General features: G+C 40.6%; 2 protein-coding genes across 2 annotated transcripts in view; both read right to left on the bottom strand.

Moving 5' to 3' along the window:
• The window catches only part of atg7 (ATG7 autophagy related 7 homolog (S. cerevisiae)), a 59396-nt gene extending 58331 nt beyond the window's left edge, over positions 1-1065 (bottom strand). Inside the window, exon 1 of the mRNA XM_077725607.1 lies at positions 601-1065. The gene's annotated coding sequence lies outside the window, so the exon portion shown is untranslated. The remainder of the gene's footprint in view (positions 1-600) is intronic.
• A 3797-nt stretch (positions 1066-4862) lies between these two features.
• hrh1 (histamine receptor H1) lies at positions 4863-15184 on the bottom strand. Its single transcript, XM_077726566.1, has 2 exons — positions 15026-15184; positions 4863-8864 (listed from the first exon to the last, which is right to left on the bottom strand). The coding sequence occupies exon 2, from the start codon at positions 8704-8706 to the stop codon at positions 7114-7116; it is 1593 nt and encodes a 530-aa protein (XP_077582692.1). The 5' UTR covers positions 8707-8864; positions 15026-15184; the 3' UTR covers positions 4863-7113.
• Between the last annotated feature and the right edge of the window lie 4134 nt (positions 15185-19318).

The following is a 19318-nucleotide window of genomic DNA, read 5'->3' as shown; positions in this document are numbered from 1 at the left end:
GATGCATTCAAGTTAAAGTGGAGGGCAGCCCGGGGGCCTCAAAACTATGGGGTCCTGGGTTCAAATTCAGGTCGGTCCAACTGTGTGGAATTTGCAGGTTCTCCTGCTGCATGGGTTTTCCCTGGGTACTCCGGTTTCCTCCCACATTCGAAAAACATGCATGCTAGGCTGATTGGACACTCTAAATTGCCCCTAAGTATGAGTGTGAGCGTCAATGGTTGTTTGTCGCCTTGTGCCCTGCAATTGGCTGGCCACCCATCTCTGGCCTGAAGTCAGAGGCTGCCAGCACCCCGCCCGCGACCCTAGTGAGGATAAAGCGGTTCAGAAAATGAGATTTGATGAGATTGCAGCGTACCACCATCTTTTTGACGTTTTAAAGATAAGCACATTCCTGCTTAATGCATAAAACTTTATGAAAGATGCTTATGGCCCCACACACATTATGAATTGACGTGCCCTAAATAAAAGTCCCGCGACACTTTTGTCTGCAGGTTCAGCAAGAATGAGAAAGTACAACGGAATTACATTCTCCACATGCTCGTGTGTTAAAGACATTCACACCTTTGTTGTAAAAATTCCAGTCAGGCTTGATTCACTTACCCGGATCCTTACTTCCGTGTTCTTTTGGTCATGTGATTGAGCGTGACGTCACGATACGGTGCACTATGGGCTTTCTTAAAAGAGCAGCCGAGTAAAGAAAAAAATAATTTAAAAAGAAAATGTTCCAAGCTTTATGGAACATGCATCATTGAGTAAAACACAAAAAACAAAAACATTAAAACAAACGCACAGACGACAAAGAACGAGAATACTGATAAAAAGCTGTACGTTCCGGTCCTCGTCCTTTTCATTGTGAAAGTGATGTTTCTCTGTCTGTGTAGTATTAACTCAAAGAAACCTTTGGAGAGTTTGGAGGCACCTCAAACCTAATACCGTAAATCCTCGAATGGCAAAAAAACATCCAGAGAAGAAACGCTTTGCTATTCGTTCCGAGTGAAAGCGGTTTGGCATGAAAACGATCCAGGAAGTTGAGAAATTACCGCACACCTCGGCAGGACTCATTTAGGGACAGTCCCAATACTACACAACTGAAAAAAAGCGTAGAGAGAATGTATTGTTGTGAATTGTAAAACAAAGATTATTGGTTTATTCTCAATTTAAAACTATTGCCATTGAGGAATATCACATATTTTACTCATTCATTTTACTGTAGCTGTTTCATTTTGATATTACTACTGCATGATTAAACTCTTGTTCTTAACTCAATTACAATGAACGAAAGGCTCTGTCTGAGATTTTTCTTTTGAGGTTGAATTCAGACTGATGAGGAAACAGATGGAGATCTAAGTAGTGTTTAATATCTAAGTAGTGTTTAATATTTAAGTACTGTTTAATATCTAAGTAATGTTTAATATCTAAGTATTGTTTAATATCTAAGTACTGTTTAATATCTAAGTACTGTTTAATATCTAAGTACTGTTGAAAACAGTAGATATTTAGATATTAAACTCTCCTATGAATATAATACTGTTTAATATCTAAGTACTGTTGAAAACAGTAGATATTTAGATATTAAACTCTCCTATGAATATAATTTTGAGAGCTGGTTTCAACAGTACTTAGATATTAAACAGTACTTACATATTACACTCATATAACACACTCTCTCTCTCTCTCTATCTCTCTCTTTCTCTTAGATATTAAACTCTCTCCCATGAATATAATTTTGAGAGCTGGTTTCAACAGTAAACTCTCAGTCACCAAAAGACCGGCGACCAAAATACTGGCGATAAAAGACCGGCGACCCAAAGACCGGCGACCCAAAGACCGGTGACCAAAAGACCGGCGACCAACAGACCGGCGACCAAAAGACCGGCAACCAAAAGACCGGCGACCAAAATACTGGCGATAAAAGACCGGCGACCCAAAGACCGGCGACCCAAAGACCGGTGACCAAAAGACCGGCGACCAAAAGACTGGCGACCAAAAGACCGGCGACCAAAAGACCGGCGACCAAAAGACCGCCGACCAAAAGACCGCCGACCAAAAGACCGCCGACCAAAAGACCGCCGACCAAACGTCCGGTCACGCCCACACAGTCAGCCCAACCCTATTGGAAACAATAACCACCAACACGAATTACCCAAATCAACCAAGCATCAACACTCAAAAAAGGCTGTGGGCTAGGACCTCCTGAATTCGGATACAGTGTAGATGTGCTTGTATATATATGTATGTGTATGTATATATATATATATCTCACCAACACAGTTACCTATTTATATATTTATTCATGTATTTATTTATTAACTTACTATTAAGTACCCATTTGTGTATAATGCCTTTCCTATTCCTGCATCCTCACCCTCTTCCTATTGCAACAAAGAAATTTCCCGACTACGGGATGAATAAAGTTATCCAATCCAATCCAATCCACTTTACATGCACGTTTACAATCATTTGATTGAGTTAATGACAACCATCAACTCGCACCCAAAACTCCGCATCCATGCCCGTTTTACAACGCACAGGAGGCACAAAGACAGTTATACCTCGAAATGCAAACAAATTAGGGCCAATCAAGGCAATACATAAAGCCTACGTGAGAGCACGAACATATCCACCGTAAGGCATAGTCAACATGGACCTAGAAATTTGCCGACCAATCAGCCACGCAACGATCCATACAGCAACTCTGCTTTCAGCTTGAACAAATACAAAGCTAGAGTTTTCACAGTTAGAGAAGGTGAAGAAATTCAATCACTTGTCTGTTAGAAAAATTCAACTCTGTACGATGCATGGTTTGGACAAAGTAGCATGAGAATCTTAACATATCCATCCAACCATCCATCCATTAATCACATCTCTTTATAAGGATTATAGATCATGTATTAAGATTTGTGAAGAATTCCAGGTCCAGGTTCTGCATTCCTGGTAAAGGAAAAGAAAGTTCACCCTAAGCCTGATAGAAACATTGATTTTATACTATATGGTGAAACCATTGCTCTATAACAAAATATCTTGATTGATTAGTAATGCTGTTATGAGAAGGTAGCTTTAATTGTACCAAGAGCCATAAAAGCACAACTGTGTTCAATTGCTAAATATGTATTTAAGTGTGGTTTCAACCTTTACTAAAACTTAGGCCCTTCCCTACTTCCTAAAATGTCTTATTTTCCCTTGCTGGGATTTTTCATTACTCTTCTGGGGTTTCAGATCATTGGATGTTGTAATTGTTAACTGTGGGCCAATGAGGCTAACAAACATTACTATTGAAATAAATGTGACTCGACTTGATACACATTTCTGCAAAAAAATGTGTGCACCAATGAATAATGGGCCACTGCTGGAGAAGCAGAAAATAATCCACAAAAAGGCACCCTGACTGGTCTTCGAACTATTCCAAAATTGTATTTGATTCCAATCAACCAAGACAACACCTTATTACCAATCTGGTGTTTTACAACTGTAATCAATTGATTGAATTCAAGTACTGCTTGTTTTAGCAGAAACCCGATTTGCTAAACTGTCGATGCTGGGTTGGTTGGAACAAAAATTAGGACCCAGAGTGGCCTTTAAGCATCATTTTGGAGACCCCTGTACTGGATAATCCCGGAAAGATACTGAAAGTGTCATTCTTTATAGTACAATTGCAGATGGAAGCAATCAGTCTTTAGAGGAGCAATTTTCAGTCCCTGAAAAAGACAGCTACACAATGACTTCAGTGATCTTGATGCACTGACATTACCTACCTGTCAACATACAAGTTTTTCACGTATTTTATGTTTTTGATCATTGAAAATTGTGTACGCCATATAACAACTTTTTATGTTTTTTGTAAAACCGATGTCGTTTTACCCATTTCGGCTCCAATCCGGATTGTCTTGGTCACTGGTAGCAGACGAAAACGTCATCGCCGACTGCTAATATTGTCATGCTTTAAGCGTGATATGCGCACGCGCATTACCTTTTCACTCGATAAACATAGCGTGTCAGCAAGCAATGTACCCATACAGTCAACATGTCTAGACTGTCGTTTCCTCTTTGTGCGTGAATTTGGGAATATCTAATAGTGAACCTGACAGTAGCCTTAGCTTTTGATATAATTTTTGTTTCAGCAAAATTACATCAAGGTGTCAAAACCAAAATCTACGTGAGATCAATTACGGTACATGATAAGACACTGCAAATTTGCACTCATTAATGTCAATCAGGAAGTTGGGCGAGACGTTTTCATTCATTGAAATAATCCACTTTGATCCCAGGTGTTTTATAGGCTCTGCACAGAAAGGCTTTTTAGTTATCGACACTGACATCCATCTCAGGGCCCGTGTGGTGTGTACAAATCTAGTGGGCTACCTCTTGCCAAAACTTTTCAGTGACAGTAAATGGGCATTTTGTCTAAAAGACAAAATGGTACTTGCTCTGGGCGTGACCAGAAAGACACACCATCACCCCGTCATTTCTCATTTATTCGCACAGTCTAGTTTAAAATTGCAACACATGTGGCTTGGTCTGCATTGGTACAAAAATTCAATTAAAACATTCATTTAGTAAATGCTTAACAGCCGAAAAGTATGTTTGTCCTCAAATTTTAGACTTCACTTTGGTGGGAAATAACCTCTTACATGCAGAAGCCAAATAAATGCTGTTTCTGTTTGAATTGTTTCTTGTTTTTAAGAGCTGTTTATTATGAGGAACCAAATTTGAATCATTCAAGTTCTGTCTATTTTTAAACAGCAATATATTTGAACAATATTTAATGTTAATTGTAAAATCAATAAATAGATATCCACCCAACACACAAACACATACACAAGTAATAGCCAAGATTTTCAAGTTTCTGCACTTTATTATAATCACAATACAAATTTGTAAATTTGAGGCAACTCCACCAACAACAACAAAAGAAAAAAATACCAACAAATATATTCAATTGAATACACTGACCAACATTGCACCAGCAATGAAATCCCAAAGGCAGGTGGGTAACAAGAGGTGGTCTTGCAAATGAGTTGAGAAAAACATCAATTTGGCAACTGAAAAGTATGCCTGCAGATGAAAAATGCATAGCAGCAGCAATAAAGATTCATCAAAGGGATATAAAGACACATTAAGTTCTAATTTTCATTAATCTTTCATCTCTTTTCAAACTAGTGTTGAAAACTTTGAATGACAAAAATACATAAAATCAGAGATCTGTCATTTAGCCTCTGAAACTTCCTTCATCTTCCGGGCTGCTTATTTCACGAGGGTTGTGGGATGCTGGAACCTATATAAGTTAATTATATGCAGTAAGATCGTGACCGGACGTTTGGCCAATGGACGTTTGGTCGACGGATGTTTGGTTAACGGACGTTTGGTCGACGGACGTTTAGTCCCCGGACGCTTGGTCGACGGGCAGTTCATCGAACGAAAGTTGCGTCGAACGGACGTTCCGTCGAACAGACGTTCCGTCGAACAGACGTTCCGTCGAACAGACGTTCCGTCGAACGGACGTTCCGTCGAACAGACATTTGGTCGACGGGTTTGCCGCCGGACATTTGGTTGAACAGAAGTTTGGTCCCCAGGTTCGCTCGCTGTCCAATTATAATAATGAGAGAGACAGAGTTTACTGTTGAAAGTGATCAACCAGGTTATCTCTCGCTCTCAAAATTATAATCATGAGAGAGTGAGTTTGTATTTAGTTTGACAATGTAAGAGCATTAATATCTAAATATCTCATATCAAAATTATCAATAAGAGCACTCATTTAACACATCAGCTGCCATTGACGGCGGTAGACGTCCGATGAACCTTCATTCTCTCTATAACTTGCAATGCAGCAAGGTGTGGAAATAGAGATATTACCTGGTTGATCGCTTTCAACAGTAAACATTGTCTCTCTCATAATTATAATTTGACAGCGAGCGAACCCGGCGACCAAACGTCCATTCGACCAAACGTTCGGGGACCAGATGTCCGTCGACCAAACGTTCGGGTACCCAGTAAGATGGGTACACCCAGAATTGGTCACTGGCCGGCCCAATCACAGTGCACAAGGAGACAACCCCTGTGCCATAGTTCTGAAACTTTGAACTGCATTTACTATCTTCTGGAAAGCACGTTATAGTAGAATCCAGAGAAATTGGTAGATTATACTTGATAATTATGGCAAACTAAATGGGAAATAATAAAAATCTAAAAAGAATTACATTTCAAAGGAAAATCAACAAAATATCCAATTTTAATGTGAAACAATGGAGAAAAAACAAAAATGAAATAAAACCCTGTATTTTCAGGAAATGATCATTGTAAATGAGTGTAACTCTCAAATTGCTTGTTGTGATATCATTAACACTCATTATTAGTGGTGCACCAAGACCAATACTATTGTACTTTGTTGATTCATTCAATCCTCATTAGGGTCGCAGGGGGTGCTGGAGCCTATCCCAGCTGACTCTGGGCCAAAAGCGGGGGACACCTTGGTGGCCAACCGGTCGCAGGAAACAAGGAGACGGACAACTATGCACACTCACACCCATACCTAGGCACAATTTAGCGTGTTTGATCAGCCACGCATGTTTTTGGAATGTGGGAAGAAACAGGAGTGCCCAGAGGAAACCCAACAGGCCCAGGGATAACATGTAGTTCTGGCCACATGCACTTTTTTTCTGGAAAAAAAGAGAACATTCAGAGCCTGTTTTGGGTCACCTTGCACTAGTTGGAAAGTATGTTGATTTGCTGTTTGCAATGATTATATTCTACAGATCACTGTCCTTTCTCACAAAATTTAGACTTCTAGTTAACCTTGGTAGATCTGGAACATGTGTGGTAATTATGGTTTAAGAAAAGGAGTAAAAGAGTTTACTGTTAAAGAGTCATGTCGTGTCCATGAGCTTTGGTAGCATGAAGCACATTTAATATTTTTGTGTTAGTGCTCAATGATAGAATAAATAACTAGGAATTCTGCACCATAAACACAGTAAACAGGAATGTTGGTTGTAGCATTTTCAAAGTAATTCACACATTTGTTTGAACCAAATGATCATATTCTGGCTCCAAACATTTGAATTCCTCATGAACTAAACATAAAGAATGAAAACAAAACTTTGGCAGATACAATTCACACATTCAAAAATGTATATGCAGAATATTTTTGAAGACTCGTTTAAAATTCCTATTGCACAGTGGGTAAATGAAAGGATTGAGAGTGGAGTTGATGTAACCTAGCCAAATCGTAAACATGTGAAGGTCATGGTGGACACACTCTCTACAGAATGCCATGACCATAAAGGCCATGAAGTATGGTATCCAACACAGCAGGAAAGCTGCAATGATGAAGCCCAATTGTCTGGCCGCCTTGTGCTCCTTGTGGATCCTCAAACTGTGTAGTCTCTCACCAGATATTACGATAAACCTTTGCCATGTCTGTCTCAGTGTCACCTCTTTTGCTGGGTCCATATCTGGGCCATCTGTCTCATTAGACCAGGGCAGAGACCGGCTGTGTTTGTTGTAGAGTACGGACGTGTACCTCTGCACCTGCCCGATCTCATGAACACCTCTTTCACAACATTCATTAGTAGAGGTTTCCTGGTTCTCACATGCACCAACATTTTCTGGTTCTAAGCATTGTGAACTGAGTAGAACGGGAACATCCTTTCTTTTTTCCATAGTGGATAAGGTTTCCCTTGCTGGTTTTATAGACATTTTGTGTTCCTTTGCTGTCATGGCGGGCAAACCTGGCTCTGAATACTGTGCACCAATTTTTCGGTGTGATCTACAAAGGGCCTTTTTGTTTTTTTCCATTTCCTCAAGAGAGTAGGACTGCTCGAGAAGTTTAAGATCAAGCTGCCTTCTTAAAAGTTTCTTTGGATCTTCACGTCCTTTCTCGGGGGGCTTGCAGTCATTTGACGATGCACCATTTTGCTCTATGTCTTTTTCTCCAAATGAATCTGTTGAATGAATGATCCTCTCTCTATCTCGCAGATGTTGCCTTACAGCCAAGTAGATGTGTGTGTAAAACCAAAGCATTAAAACTGAGGGTACATAAAAATTGAAGACAGCGGTGATTACTTTGAACCAAGTGACAAAGCGGAAATCTGTGTCACACTTGTTTTCCTCTTCGGGCTTAAGTTCTACATGGGTAAAAGACCTCCACCCTAAAATGGGAAAAATCCACAACATAGAAAGCAACCAGGCTCCGGATATCATTGCTCCGGCTTTTCCTCTCGTTCTATACTTTAGGTACTTCAGCGGCTGTTTGACGGAACGATAACGATCCAAACAGAGGATGAACAAACTAAATATTGAAGCTGTGCTAGCTACATAATCCATAATCAGCCAAAACTGGCATATAGCCCTGCCCAACTTCCATTCATCCTTCAACAGATACACCAGATTAAGTGGCATCACAGTGGTTCCAACTATCAAATCAGCTACTGCTAGGCTAACAACGTAAAGATTACCCACAGTGTGCAAGCTCTTTTCTCTTTTTACAGCATAAAGAACGAGGACGTTCATCACCATAGTAATTAGGGAAAGGGAGCCCAGAGAGACGCCAAGCAGGATGTTGTACATTTGACCATGGATTTGGAAAGTCTGGTTGACTGGCCAGGTGTCAGGATCAATTGGGGTGCCGCTCCAGCTGTTGAAGCCACTGGCGTCATCATAGCTGTTTATGTTTAGGTGCAGATGGACCGCGGAAAGAGACAGAGCAGATTCCATCCTACAAGGTGAATGCCTGTTGGTCAAATCCCATCATAGAACAGATAGTGGTTGCCCAAATGCATGGACAAACATGTTCTGAGGGTGCAGCAAAAATATTGATGTCTAGAAAAAGGTGAATAGCCCAGGTGTCTCAATGAATAGTCCTTTGTTTACATCTGAAAGACATAAATGAGAATAAATGTTAAGACTGCCATTGACGTGAATTTCATTTCATCAATTTGCATTCATCTTAACCTCATGGTAGGTGGTAACATAATAGTAGGGCACATCTTAAAAGTCAATGTATTTTCTTTTAGCATTAGTGATGTTTGTTTTAGATTTCTTCTGAGGTTGGTCACCTGGTCAGTGTTTTGTTTTTTGTCATGTTGGACGCGAGTCATTTTTTTTTAATGAACATTTTTCTACCATTACATTTAGGATCCATTTTATGCTTTTGCTGAGCAAAACTCAGATTCTTTGGCTTTAGTGATGACATACTTTTTAATGGACAGACCTCAGAAAATGCTTTTCAATTGAATCTGAGCAGGGTGGTCCGGTGTATGAGTGTAGCGTGACATCCTCACAGTTCAGAGATTAAGGATTCAGTCCCGGGTTAAGTTACGATCGCGCCGCATCGTCGTGGCGCGATCAGGGGAAGTTAGCCCCCTTCGCGGGGACGCAGGATAGAACGAGAAGGGCTTTTCTCATGACGGTAGCTTTTAATGACTCACACAAGGTTTACAAAACAACAAAGGCTTGAATATCCCAAAGGAGCCGGGCGGGCAGGAGCCGGGCCGGGCAGACAGGAGTCGGGCGGGCAAGAGCCGGGCAGACAGGAACCGGGCGGATAGGAACCGGGCGGATAGGAACCGGGCGGATAGGAACCGGGCGGATAGGAACCGGGCGGATAGGAACCGGGCGGATAGGAACCGGGCGGATAGGAACCGGGCGGATAGGAACCGGGCGGATAGGAACCGGGCGGATAGGAACCGGGCGGATAGGAACCGGGCGGATAGGAACCGGGCGGATAGGAACCAGGCGGAAAGGAATCGGATGGACAGGAACCGCTGCTGCACCTCCCCACAAAGACAAGTCGGGCGGCGTTCGAAACTCCTCCCTGAGCCTCTCCGCCGTCCGCCACGCAGTATAGATAGCCCGCCGACCATGCAAATGCTGGTCGGGGTAATCCAGGTCGGAGTAATCGGAGAAAATGTAGGGGTCATCGTCCTCCGGTGGAGCATATCGGCGTCCGAATTGGCTTAGAAAATCACAGTCCGAGTCCGAAACTCCGGCATACAAATCAATTAACTCCCGATCGTCCTCACCATCAGAAAAATCAGAGTCCCAACCGACAAAGGTTTGGCGTTCCAACGGGGCCGATGGAGGCTGGGGATTCTCCCTCCATTGAGAAAAAGACCCGCAGTAGCTTGAAACCTAATAACTTGGGCGATGAACTCTGGGTTTCGGAAGCTGCGTGTCATGACTTAACTGTGCTGGCAGCCCAGTGCGACGGGCTGAGCGAAGAGTGGGTTAAAAGGTGGATGGAGGCTCAGAATTACCTCTTAGTCGGGATTCCTATGCTGCAAGAACGTCTCTGAGGTGCCCACACCACGGCGTGTCCATTATAAACTCCCTAAACGTTTTGAGGGGTTTCTCGTTGAATCCAATGGGGGGCTTCGAGAAGGATGGCTGGCGTCGACAAGTGCGTCGGCGCGAGCGTGGGTGGCGTCCCGCTGGGTTTATGATGGTCAGATTGTTCCGTTACGATCACGCCGCAATGACAGGCAGACATTTACTTCTCTAAGAAACAAAGTAATAAAAGATATTCGAACTGCAAAATCAAATTTCTTTATAAACGTAATTAACACTGAGAAAGGGAACACAAAAGAGATTGGGAAAATATAAAAAAAAAACTGGCAGGGAATACTTTAAAGCACAAACAAATAAAGGAACTACAATTTATGGAGAAAAAAATCCATGACCCAAAATCATTACTTTATAGACTCCGTTAAAGAACTGACACCTAGCATCCCTCAAATAGAATATCACCCACCACAACCACTAAACACCAATTAATCCATTATTAATCTTAACGTAGTTTCGCAGTCACAAGTAAAGAAAGCTGTATCTAGTGGCCTCAAAAGCTCCAAAGCAAAAGATGCGTTTAACATGGATGTAACATTTCTAAAATAACACAAATAATATCTCATAGCTCCATTAAACATGATTGTAAACAAATCCCTGAACGACAGTCTCTTGCTTGAACCCTGCTCAGTTATCACATCGGTCCTCAAATCAGGGAACTCCATATTAACCAACAAGCATCCTTCTAGCCATCTCAAAAGTCTTGGAAGAGATAGTCGCGGAGAAAATTGTGGATCTCATTAACAGCAGTTCATACACCGTTAACAAGCTGCTATTTGGCTTTAGAAAACATAATTCTACCGAAACGACAGCTTGTTTCTTTCAAGAAACAAAACGAGATAAAGGCAGGGTCATTGGTGCAGTCTCCATTGATCTCAAAAAGATATTTGACACCGTTGGGGATCTTTTCACTGATTGGATGGCATTGGTAATAATCTAATTGCTGCATACTAAAGATGACGCTGTCCCATTGCTGCCTCTCATTTCATTTCTCATCTCATTTACTGAACCATTTTATTCTCATTAGGGTCACGGAGGGGTGCTGGAGCCTATCCCAGATGACTTCGGGCCAAAGGCGGAGGCCTCCCTTAATCGATGACCAGCCGATCGCAGGCACAAGAGACATACAACCATGCACACATACCTGGGGGCAATTTAGAGTGTCCAATCAGCCTCTCATGCATGATTTTGGACTGTGGGAGGAAACCAGAGTACCCGGAGGAGACCCACGCAGGCTCAGAGAGAACATGCAAACTCCACACAGGTGGACCGACCCGGATATGAACCCAGGATCCAAGAGTGCGAGTCCAACGCGCTAACAACTCGCACCATGGGGCCGCCTCAACCACCAGATACTGCTGACTGATTTTTATTTCACACCAAGCACGCTAAAATGGATCACTGTGCATCAGAATACAAAACACATCTGCTATTGATCTGCTATTGTCCTTCAACTGTCACCTGCCAAATGTATGCCGATGATGCCGTGCTATTTGTCCACGCGAAAGATAAAAATATGCTGCACAGGATCTCACAGATCCAATGGCGAGCGTCAATAACTGGCTTGAATAATCTCAACTACACTTAAAAATGTCTAAGACCGTCTGTATGTACTTCTCAAAAAGAGCGGCTAATAACAGCAACCCCAACGTTTTTGTTCAGTGAGAAATAATCAATGTAGTCCAAGAATTTAAATAGATATGAATCACTCTTAACTCTCAAATAGCCCTTGAACGACAGATTAAAAAGAACGCGCTAAAGAAAATTTAATTCAATTTGTCCAATTATAGGTTCATTCGAAACAATTCAACACCTGAGTGAGCAAAATTATATTTTGACACAATGATCATCATATCACACATGACTTATTGCCTAACAAGTTGGTCATTGACCTGCAAAACAACACTAAAGCCAATTGAAACCATTTATGAGTAAGCTTTGAAAGTATTGGACAGAAAGCCAAAAACGCATCACCACTGTCAGATATTAGAAAAAGGCAAATGCCTGGAACTCAATACCAATTAACATGTGAACTCCTGTCTCTGAACCTCTTCGCCAATCATCTTAAAGCATGGCTGTTAGATGAACCAAATTGCGATCATGACACTATCTAAAATTGTCTAGTCTGTGTCAACTTACAGTCTGACTTATAATTTTCTATTCTAACTCAGCACACAAAAAGTCCTCAATGTGTGGGATTTGAATGTTCAGCCCAGGCTTGCATGGGTTTTCTCCAGGTACTCCCAAATCCCAAAAACATGCATTGAAGGATGGTTTAACCGTGACCGGACGTTTGGTCGACAGACACTTGGTCCCTGGATGTTTCGTCGAACGGACGTTTGGTCGCGGGATTCGCTCGCTCTCAAAATTATAATCATGAGAGAGAGTTTACTGTTGAAAGCGGTCAACCAGGTAATCTCTCGCTCTCAAAATTATAATTATGAGAGAGAGAGAGAACTGTACGTCGACGAAATGTCCATCAATGAAATGTCCGTCGACGAAACGTCCGTCGACGAAACGTCCGTCAACGAAACGTCCGTCAACGAAACGTCCGTCAACGAAACGTCCGTCAACGAAACGTCCGTCAACGAAACGTCCGTCAACGAAACGTCCGTCGACGAAACGTACAGGTATCGGTTAAACACTATAAAATTGCTCCGAGGTGTGAGTGTGAGCATAAATGTGATTGGCTGGCCACAAATTCGGGACACAAACAGTTATCAGAGAAACTGAAACACAAATGTCATGCTTAATCTGTCATATTATCAAGAACAGTGAGAAAAATCATATTTAAAACATGTGAACATGCTCTGGTTTTAATTTCTGATGTTGATTCTAAAGGGGAATTGTTTTAATGGGCTTATATCTGTTGCCATGGAATCATGTGTGTGTTGCGTGCATTGCTTCTATTTGTGGTCTTCACTCTCTAGGATGGAGTTTGTCATTTGGAATTTTCAGAAAAATGACAATGACTGACCAGGTACATTTTTCTTCTCCCTAACAGGTGTGTTCTATTTTTCCATCAGTAAAAAAAACACTAGAGCCTGTACAATCTCATCACTGAATCTACCTACAGAATTTACCTTCCCCGCCTATGGCCCAGAGTCAGCTAGGATACGCTCCAGCACCCCCATGGCCCTAATGAGGATAAAGCGGTCCAGAAAATGAATGAATATTCAAAGAATTTGTGTTACACAATTGAAATATTACTGACATTTTTGTAGTGCCTTTGACACATGATGAAGCAGAATGTTGCTGGGTAAAGATAAAGTAATTTTCCATTTGGATGGTTTGGGTTCACATGAGGCTATGTCAGACATGGGCAAACTATGGTCAGCGGGCTAAATCCGGCCCGCTAGACCTTTTAATCCGGCCCGCCGACGTTGTCCAAATAATGTTTTTTTTCCAAGATGGCGCCGTCACACGGAAGCCATTGGCAGTAGCTCTGTCCATTCTTATTTGTTATTTTGTGTTTTACAGCCCCGCGATCTTTTTTAAAATTACAATTTATTATTTCGTAAATACATTCCTTTTTACTTTACTTTTTACTTTATACTTTTTACTTTAATGATGAGTGATGAGTATGTTGGTACTTTAGTCCTTTTTTCTGTTTATGTTTAGTATGTACTGTTAACGGATGCAGTTTTTTATATGTATCGTATCTTGTGCTGAACGGCCCATCCGTCAAATTTTTAAAGTCAATGTGGCCCCTGGACCGAAAAGTTTGCCCACCCCTGGGCTATGTACATGTTTTATGGTTGCTAATATCCACAACCCAGAGAACAACCTATCTGTATGTCTGTAACATATCCTATCTGGCAAAAGCATTAGTTATTGGATTGGATTGGATAACTTTATTCATCCCGTATTTGGGAGATTCCGTTGTCGCAGTAGCAAGAGGGTGAGGATAAAGAAATAGGAAAGACATTTTAGACATAAATAGATTAATAAATAAATACATGAATAAATATATAAATTGTGGTAACAATATTCAGACAACACAAAGTCCTACATTGTAACAGCTGGAATAGGCTCCAGCACACCCTCCAACCCTAATGAGGATAAAGCGGTTCAGAAAAAGAGAGACAGAAATGAGAACGTGTAGAGACGCAGTATTTTGTGTAACGCTGAGCCGTGAATGAAATGCAAGGATTCTTTTAATTTCAAATAAATAATTTGCTCCAAAGATACCATTTGACTAAAAATGTAGACTACTTGATTGAAAAATGAAACTATTTAATGAATGTATCATCGTGTCTGTTGCTTGTTAAAATCGAATCATATTCCAATTTGACTTTCTTCCACCACCAAAATGTAAACCAGTCCTACTGAATAGGAAATGGATTAAATTTAATCATTTTCTAGTTAGTAACGCACTATTTGTCTGCGCCCTTTCCTCACAATTGAATTGTGCGTAATGACAGCTGTTGCCTCTGGTTATCAGCGGAAGTGCACATTCCGTGTCCTGTTCGCAGAGTCATCATCATTAAAAAACAAAAACACAAAACAAAAAAACAATTTATTTACAACCTTGAGGTTTCTGGAGCGCGCAAGCCTGTTAAATGGCACGCCTCAACTTTTAAGCAGGTTAAAAAAAACGCGCACACATCTCAATTAGAACACGGAATTGTCATTTAGACACTACAGAAGGACGTTTAGGGTAATTCAGCAAAATAGAAGGTTTGGCTCTTACCAGACGACGTGTAAATATTCCACTGTGCATTTCAGTCGCGAATGTTGGCATTTATATGCGTTTCCCTGTCTCTGTGACACCTGACAGAGTCTGGAGGGCTCTGATTCACCGATGTCACCGCCCCCTCCTCAAGTGAAAAACTTGTCTGTAGACGACGAACTAAAATGGAAGGAAGAAGCCTGTGAAGCTTGGCAAATAGTATGTAACGAGTGTCTTCTATTAGCTTGGGGGTGGGTGGAGGTTTGGGGGTCTTTTCACTGATTGGACGCCATTAGTAATAATCTAATTGCTGCATACTCAAGATAACGCTGTCCCATTGCTGCCTCTCATCTCATCTCTCATCTCACTGCTCTATCCACATTAGGGTTGCCGGGGGTGCTGGAGCCTATCCCAGCTGACTCTAGGCCAGAGGCGGGGGACAACCTGAATCAGTGGCCAGCCGATTGCAGGGCACAAGGAGATTGACAACAATGCACATTCACACCCATACCTAGGAGCAATATAGAGTGTCCAATCAGCCTACCATGCATGTCTTTGGAATGTGGGAGCAAATGCAAACTCCACACAGATGGACATGACCTGGATTTGAACCCAGGACCCCAGAGCTGTGAGCCCATTGCTGCCTTCCAATGTTATTATGATTAATTCATTTAAATCCAATGCAAGACAAGGATTTAAACTGCTTGTCACGTTTTGATGAGGCTTTGGTGGAGGTATGTCTGTGAATTTGTGTGCGTGTTTTCCTTGGTTGGGTGATTGTGTGTTTTTTTCTGTCACGCCTGGGTTCCCTTTCCGCTCGTGGCCAGTTATTTGTATTTTGTCTACACATCCATAATATATCTATGTTTTGTGTACTTGCTTATATTGGTTAGTGGTGAAAAGGAACTATTATTATTTGTTGTTGTTATTATTATTACTCACTGCCATACGTGGAAATTTCCCGGTACATATTTGCCTTGAGATACGAGCATACAAGACGGTTCCCGATGGGGCCGCCAAGTTGTCGAGTATGTGAGAATCTGCTTTTGAGAACAGCATCTCTCTGTCTTTCATGTTCTACAAGCACCGGCCGTACACGTTGCATTTGCTTCCATTAATGATTAATCAGTGCAAAATTAAGGGAAAAACAATGGTTCCAAAGCAGGCCAGTGCAACAAAGGGCTTACCAACATAACGACATGGAGTGGAGTGGTTTCATATGGTTAAAAGATAAACAGTCAGCAGGAGATCGCGTGACCTAGTGGATAATCTGCAAAAAAGACAACGGAATCTACATGGACTGCAAAGCAAAACAAGCATCTGAAAAAGACACCACCGAAACCCTTTAGAGCAAGATGACGCTGGTTCAATGATTAAAAAAATAAATTAAAATGGACGAAACGAACACTCGGTTCTGAGGCATTGAGAATCAAGAATTTCCGCCTCAAAAACCACATCTTTGCCTCAGTTATCGCACAGGAAGGTTTAAATTTAGTGTAACGTAAGATTAAAACTTATTTTTAAGTGTGTGTGTGTGTGTGTGTGTGTGTGTGTGTGTGTGTGTGTGTGTGTGTATGTGTATACTGTATAGTAATCTAAGTTCATTTATATTAAATTGAAAGTTTATGTCGTTCAGCAAACTTTGTCCAGTCATTTCTCTCCCTCTCTCGTCCATGCTGTCTGTCTGTACTGAGTAATGTCCCGTTTTAGTATTGAAGATCAGAACCACTAGATAGGTATTTGTTACTTTGTGAGTAGGTACTGAATTAGAACAAATAAAAAGATGCTTTTCTATTGGAATATCCTGATTTTCGGTGTTTTTATAGAGTGTGGGAACAAATTCATTTATGCTAACCACTCGCTCCACCGAGCCGCCCATACATAAACTTGTTTCATAAAGTTATGCGGTTGCCCCTATATTCAAATACCGATGCATTTACAGCTTTACTGGTTTATAATTATTTTATTTATTTAATACTATTTTTTTTAATTGGCGGCTCGGTGGTGCGAATAGTTAGCGCGTCGGCCTCACAGCTCTAGTGTCTTGGATTCAAATCTAGGTCACGCCCACCTGTATAGAGTTTGCATGTTCTGCCCAGGCCTGGGTGGGTGACCTCCGGTACTCTGGTTTCCCTCACATTCCAAAAACATGCATTGTAGACTTATTGGACACTCTAAATTGACCCTAGGTATGGGCTGAGTGGGCATGGTTGTCCGTCTTCTTTTGCCTTGCGATCGGATGGCCACCGATTCAGGGTATCTCCCGCCTCTGGCCCGCAGTCAGCTGGTATAGGTTCCAGCATCCCTCGCGACCCTAATGAGGATGAAGCGGTTCAGAAAATGAGATAAGACTATTTTAACAATGGTCTAGGTATTTGGTAAATGTGACTTTAATGTATGTTTAATATAAGTTTACATGTACTCCCCTTGCTAGTTTTACTGGTTCTGGGTTCTCCAGTTTCTCCCCCACATCCCAATAACTAGCACCATATATACCCCAAAATTGCCCTTCGGTATGCATTTGAATGGTTGTCCGTCTCCTGGTGCACTGTGATTGATAAGATGGTCACCAATTCATGTTGGCTGGTGCCTGAAGTCAACTTGGATAGGCTACCCCCTGCTCTAGTTGAGAGGATAAGCAGTAAAGAAAATGAATGAACGAATGGATACTTTATGAACTGCTATTTTTAGAAAACTGACACTAAAAATTTAATTGAATGACTCTATTTTTCATTATACAAGTACATTAAGATTTAAAGCTTCACTATGAAGTGAAAACAGGTATAAGTAGTCCTAAAAATAATTACAATACAATTCAAATTAGTTAAAAAAAGCGGCTAAAGTTTTGAGCAGAACGTAGGGTGTTTTAGTGCAAGTATCAAAGTGAACGGATAAAATTTTACAGTGCTAAGACTGAAATAAAAGTCAGAGAACATTACTCATTGATATATATATATATATATATATATATATATATATATATATATATATATATATATATATATATATATATATATATATATATATATATATATATATATATATATATATATATATATATATATATATATATATATATATATATATATATATATATATATATATATATATATATATATATATATATATATATATATATATATATATATATATATATATATATATATATATATATATATATATATATATATATATATATATATATATATATATATATATATATATTATGGCAGTGTTATGGCATATTATATGGAAAATAGGTAAACAAAATGTATCCTGTAAGTTATGATTGACATCTCCTGGATAATGTTAACCCTAACCCTAAGTTTTACATGATTAAAAAAACAACCTATTTACACGTTTTGAAAATTGTATTTGAATGTCATTCCAGGATGCCAGTCATTTAATTTTATCCAGTGACCGCAATTTCATATCACTTCTTTGATTTTCAGTTTCATGATATAACATTTATCACCACCAGAGAACGCTAGTCAACAAGGTTTTGGGCCCTGAAATAAATCCTGGGCCATTTTTATTATGTCCTTGAGCAGGAAGCTTTATCCTTGCCATTTCCACACATTTGGATTTGGAGGAGCATGAAACAAACACACACACATGAAACACACACAAACACACACACACACATGAAACACACACAAACACACACAAAATCACACACACACACACACACTCACACACACACTAACAAAAAGAGCAAGCATCCTTTTTTTAAAGGACATGCTTTCAATAACCACAAAAGAAGCATCATTATAAAGCAATAAAATGTCATAATTGAAGTACATTTTCCAAAATTAAAAATAGGCAAAATTTTACAAAATGCCTGAGTTAATTGCTGGATTGCATAACCACTCTGGGAATAGCCTAATCAGTGTGGAGCTGTCTTGATTTCTACATTTTCTGTCAGCAGTTTTCATGTGATGACTTTTTATTTGTGTGTGCCAAGGCAACCGCTTTTATTAGAATGACACTTCATATGCCCTTTACATCATCTTGACTTTGCTTTTCATGAGCAACTCGCCCCCCTCCCCAACCTCCTTCTCTTCTTCATCTTCCCAATCCCAACGTCATCCACCCCTCTCTCATCCTTCTTCCATTTAATTTTCTCCAATTTGCTCTGCTTTCCTCTCCTCGCCGTCCCCCTCCACAACCGCATGTTTCAGTCACACAGTCAGGCATGTGAGGTGAATGAAGGATTTATGTAATCTGCTCTGCAGTCCCTTCATGTCACCCTCTTTCTTGTGTCTCCGCTGGTGCTAATTTGACAATTAAATGGCAGGCTGCCACCACCAGCAC

The sequence above is a fragment of the Stigmatopora nigra genome, chromosome 10 (genome assembly GCF_051989575.1).
Source record: "Stigmatopora nigra isolate UIUO_SnigA chromosome 10, RoL_Snig_1.1, whole genome shotgun sequence".
NCBI lineage: Eukaryota > Metazoa > Chordata > Actinopteri > Syngnathiformes > Syngnathidae > Stigmatopora > Stigmatopora nigra.
Note: the sequence above shows the minus strand (reverse complement) of the source record. Positions and strands in the feature narration are given on the sequence as shown.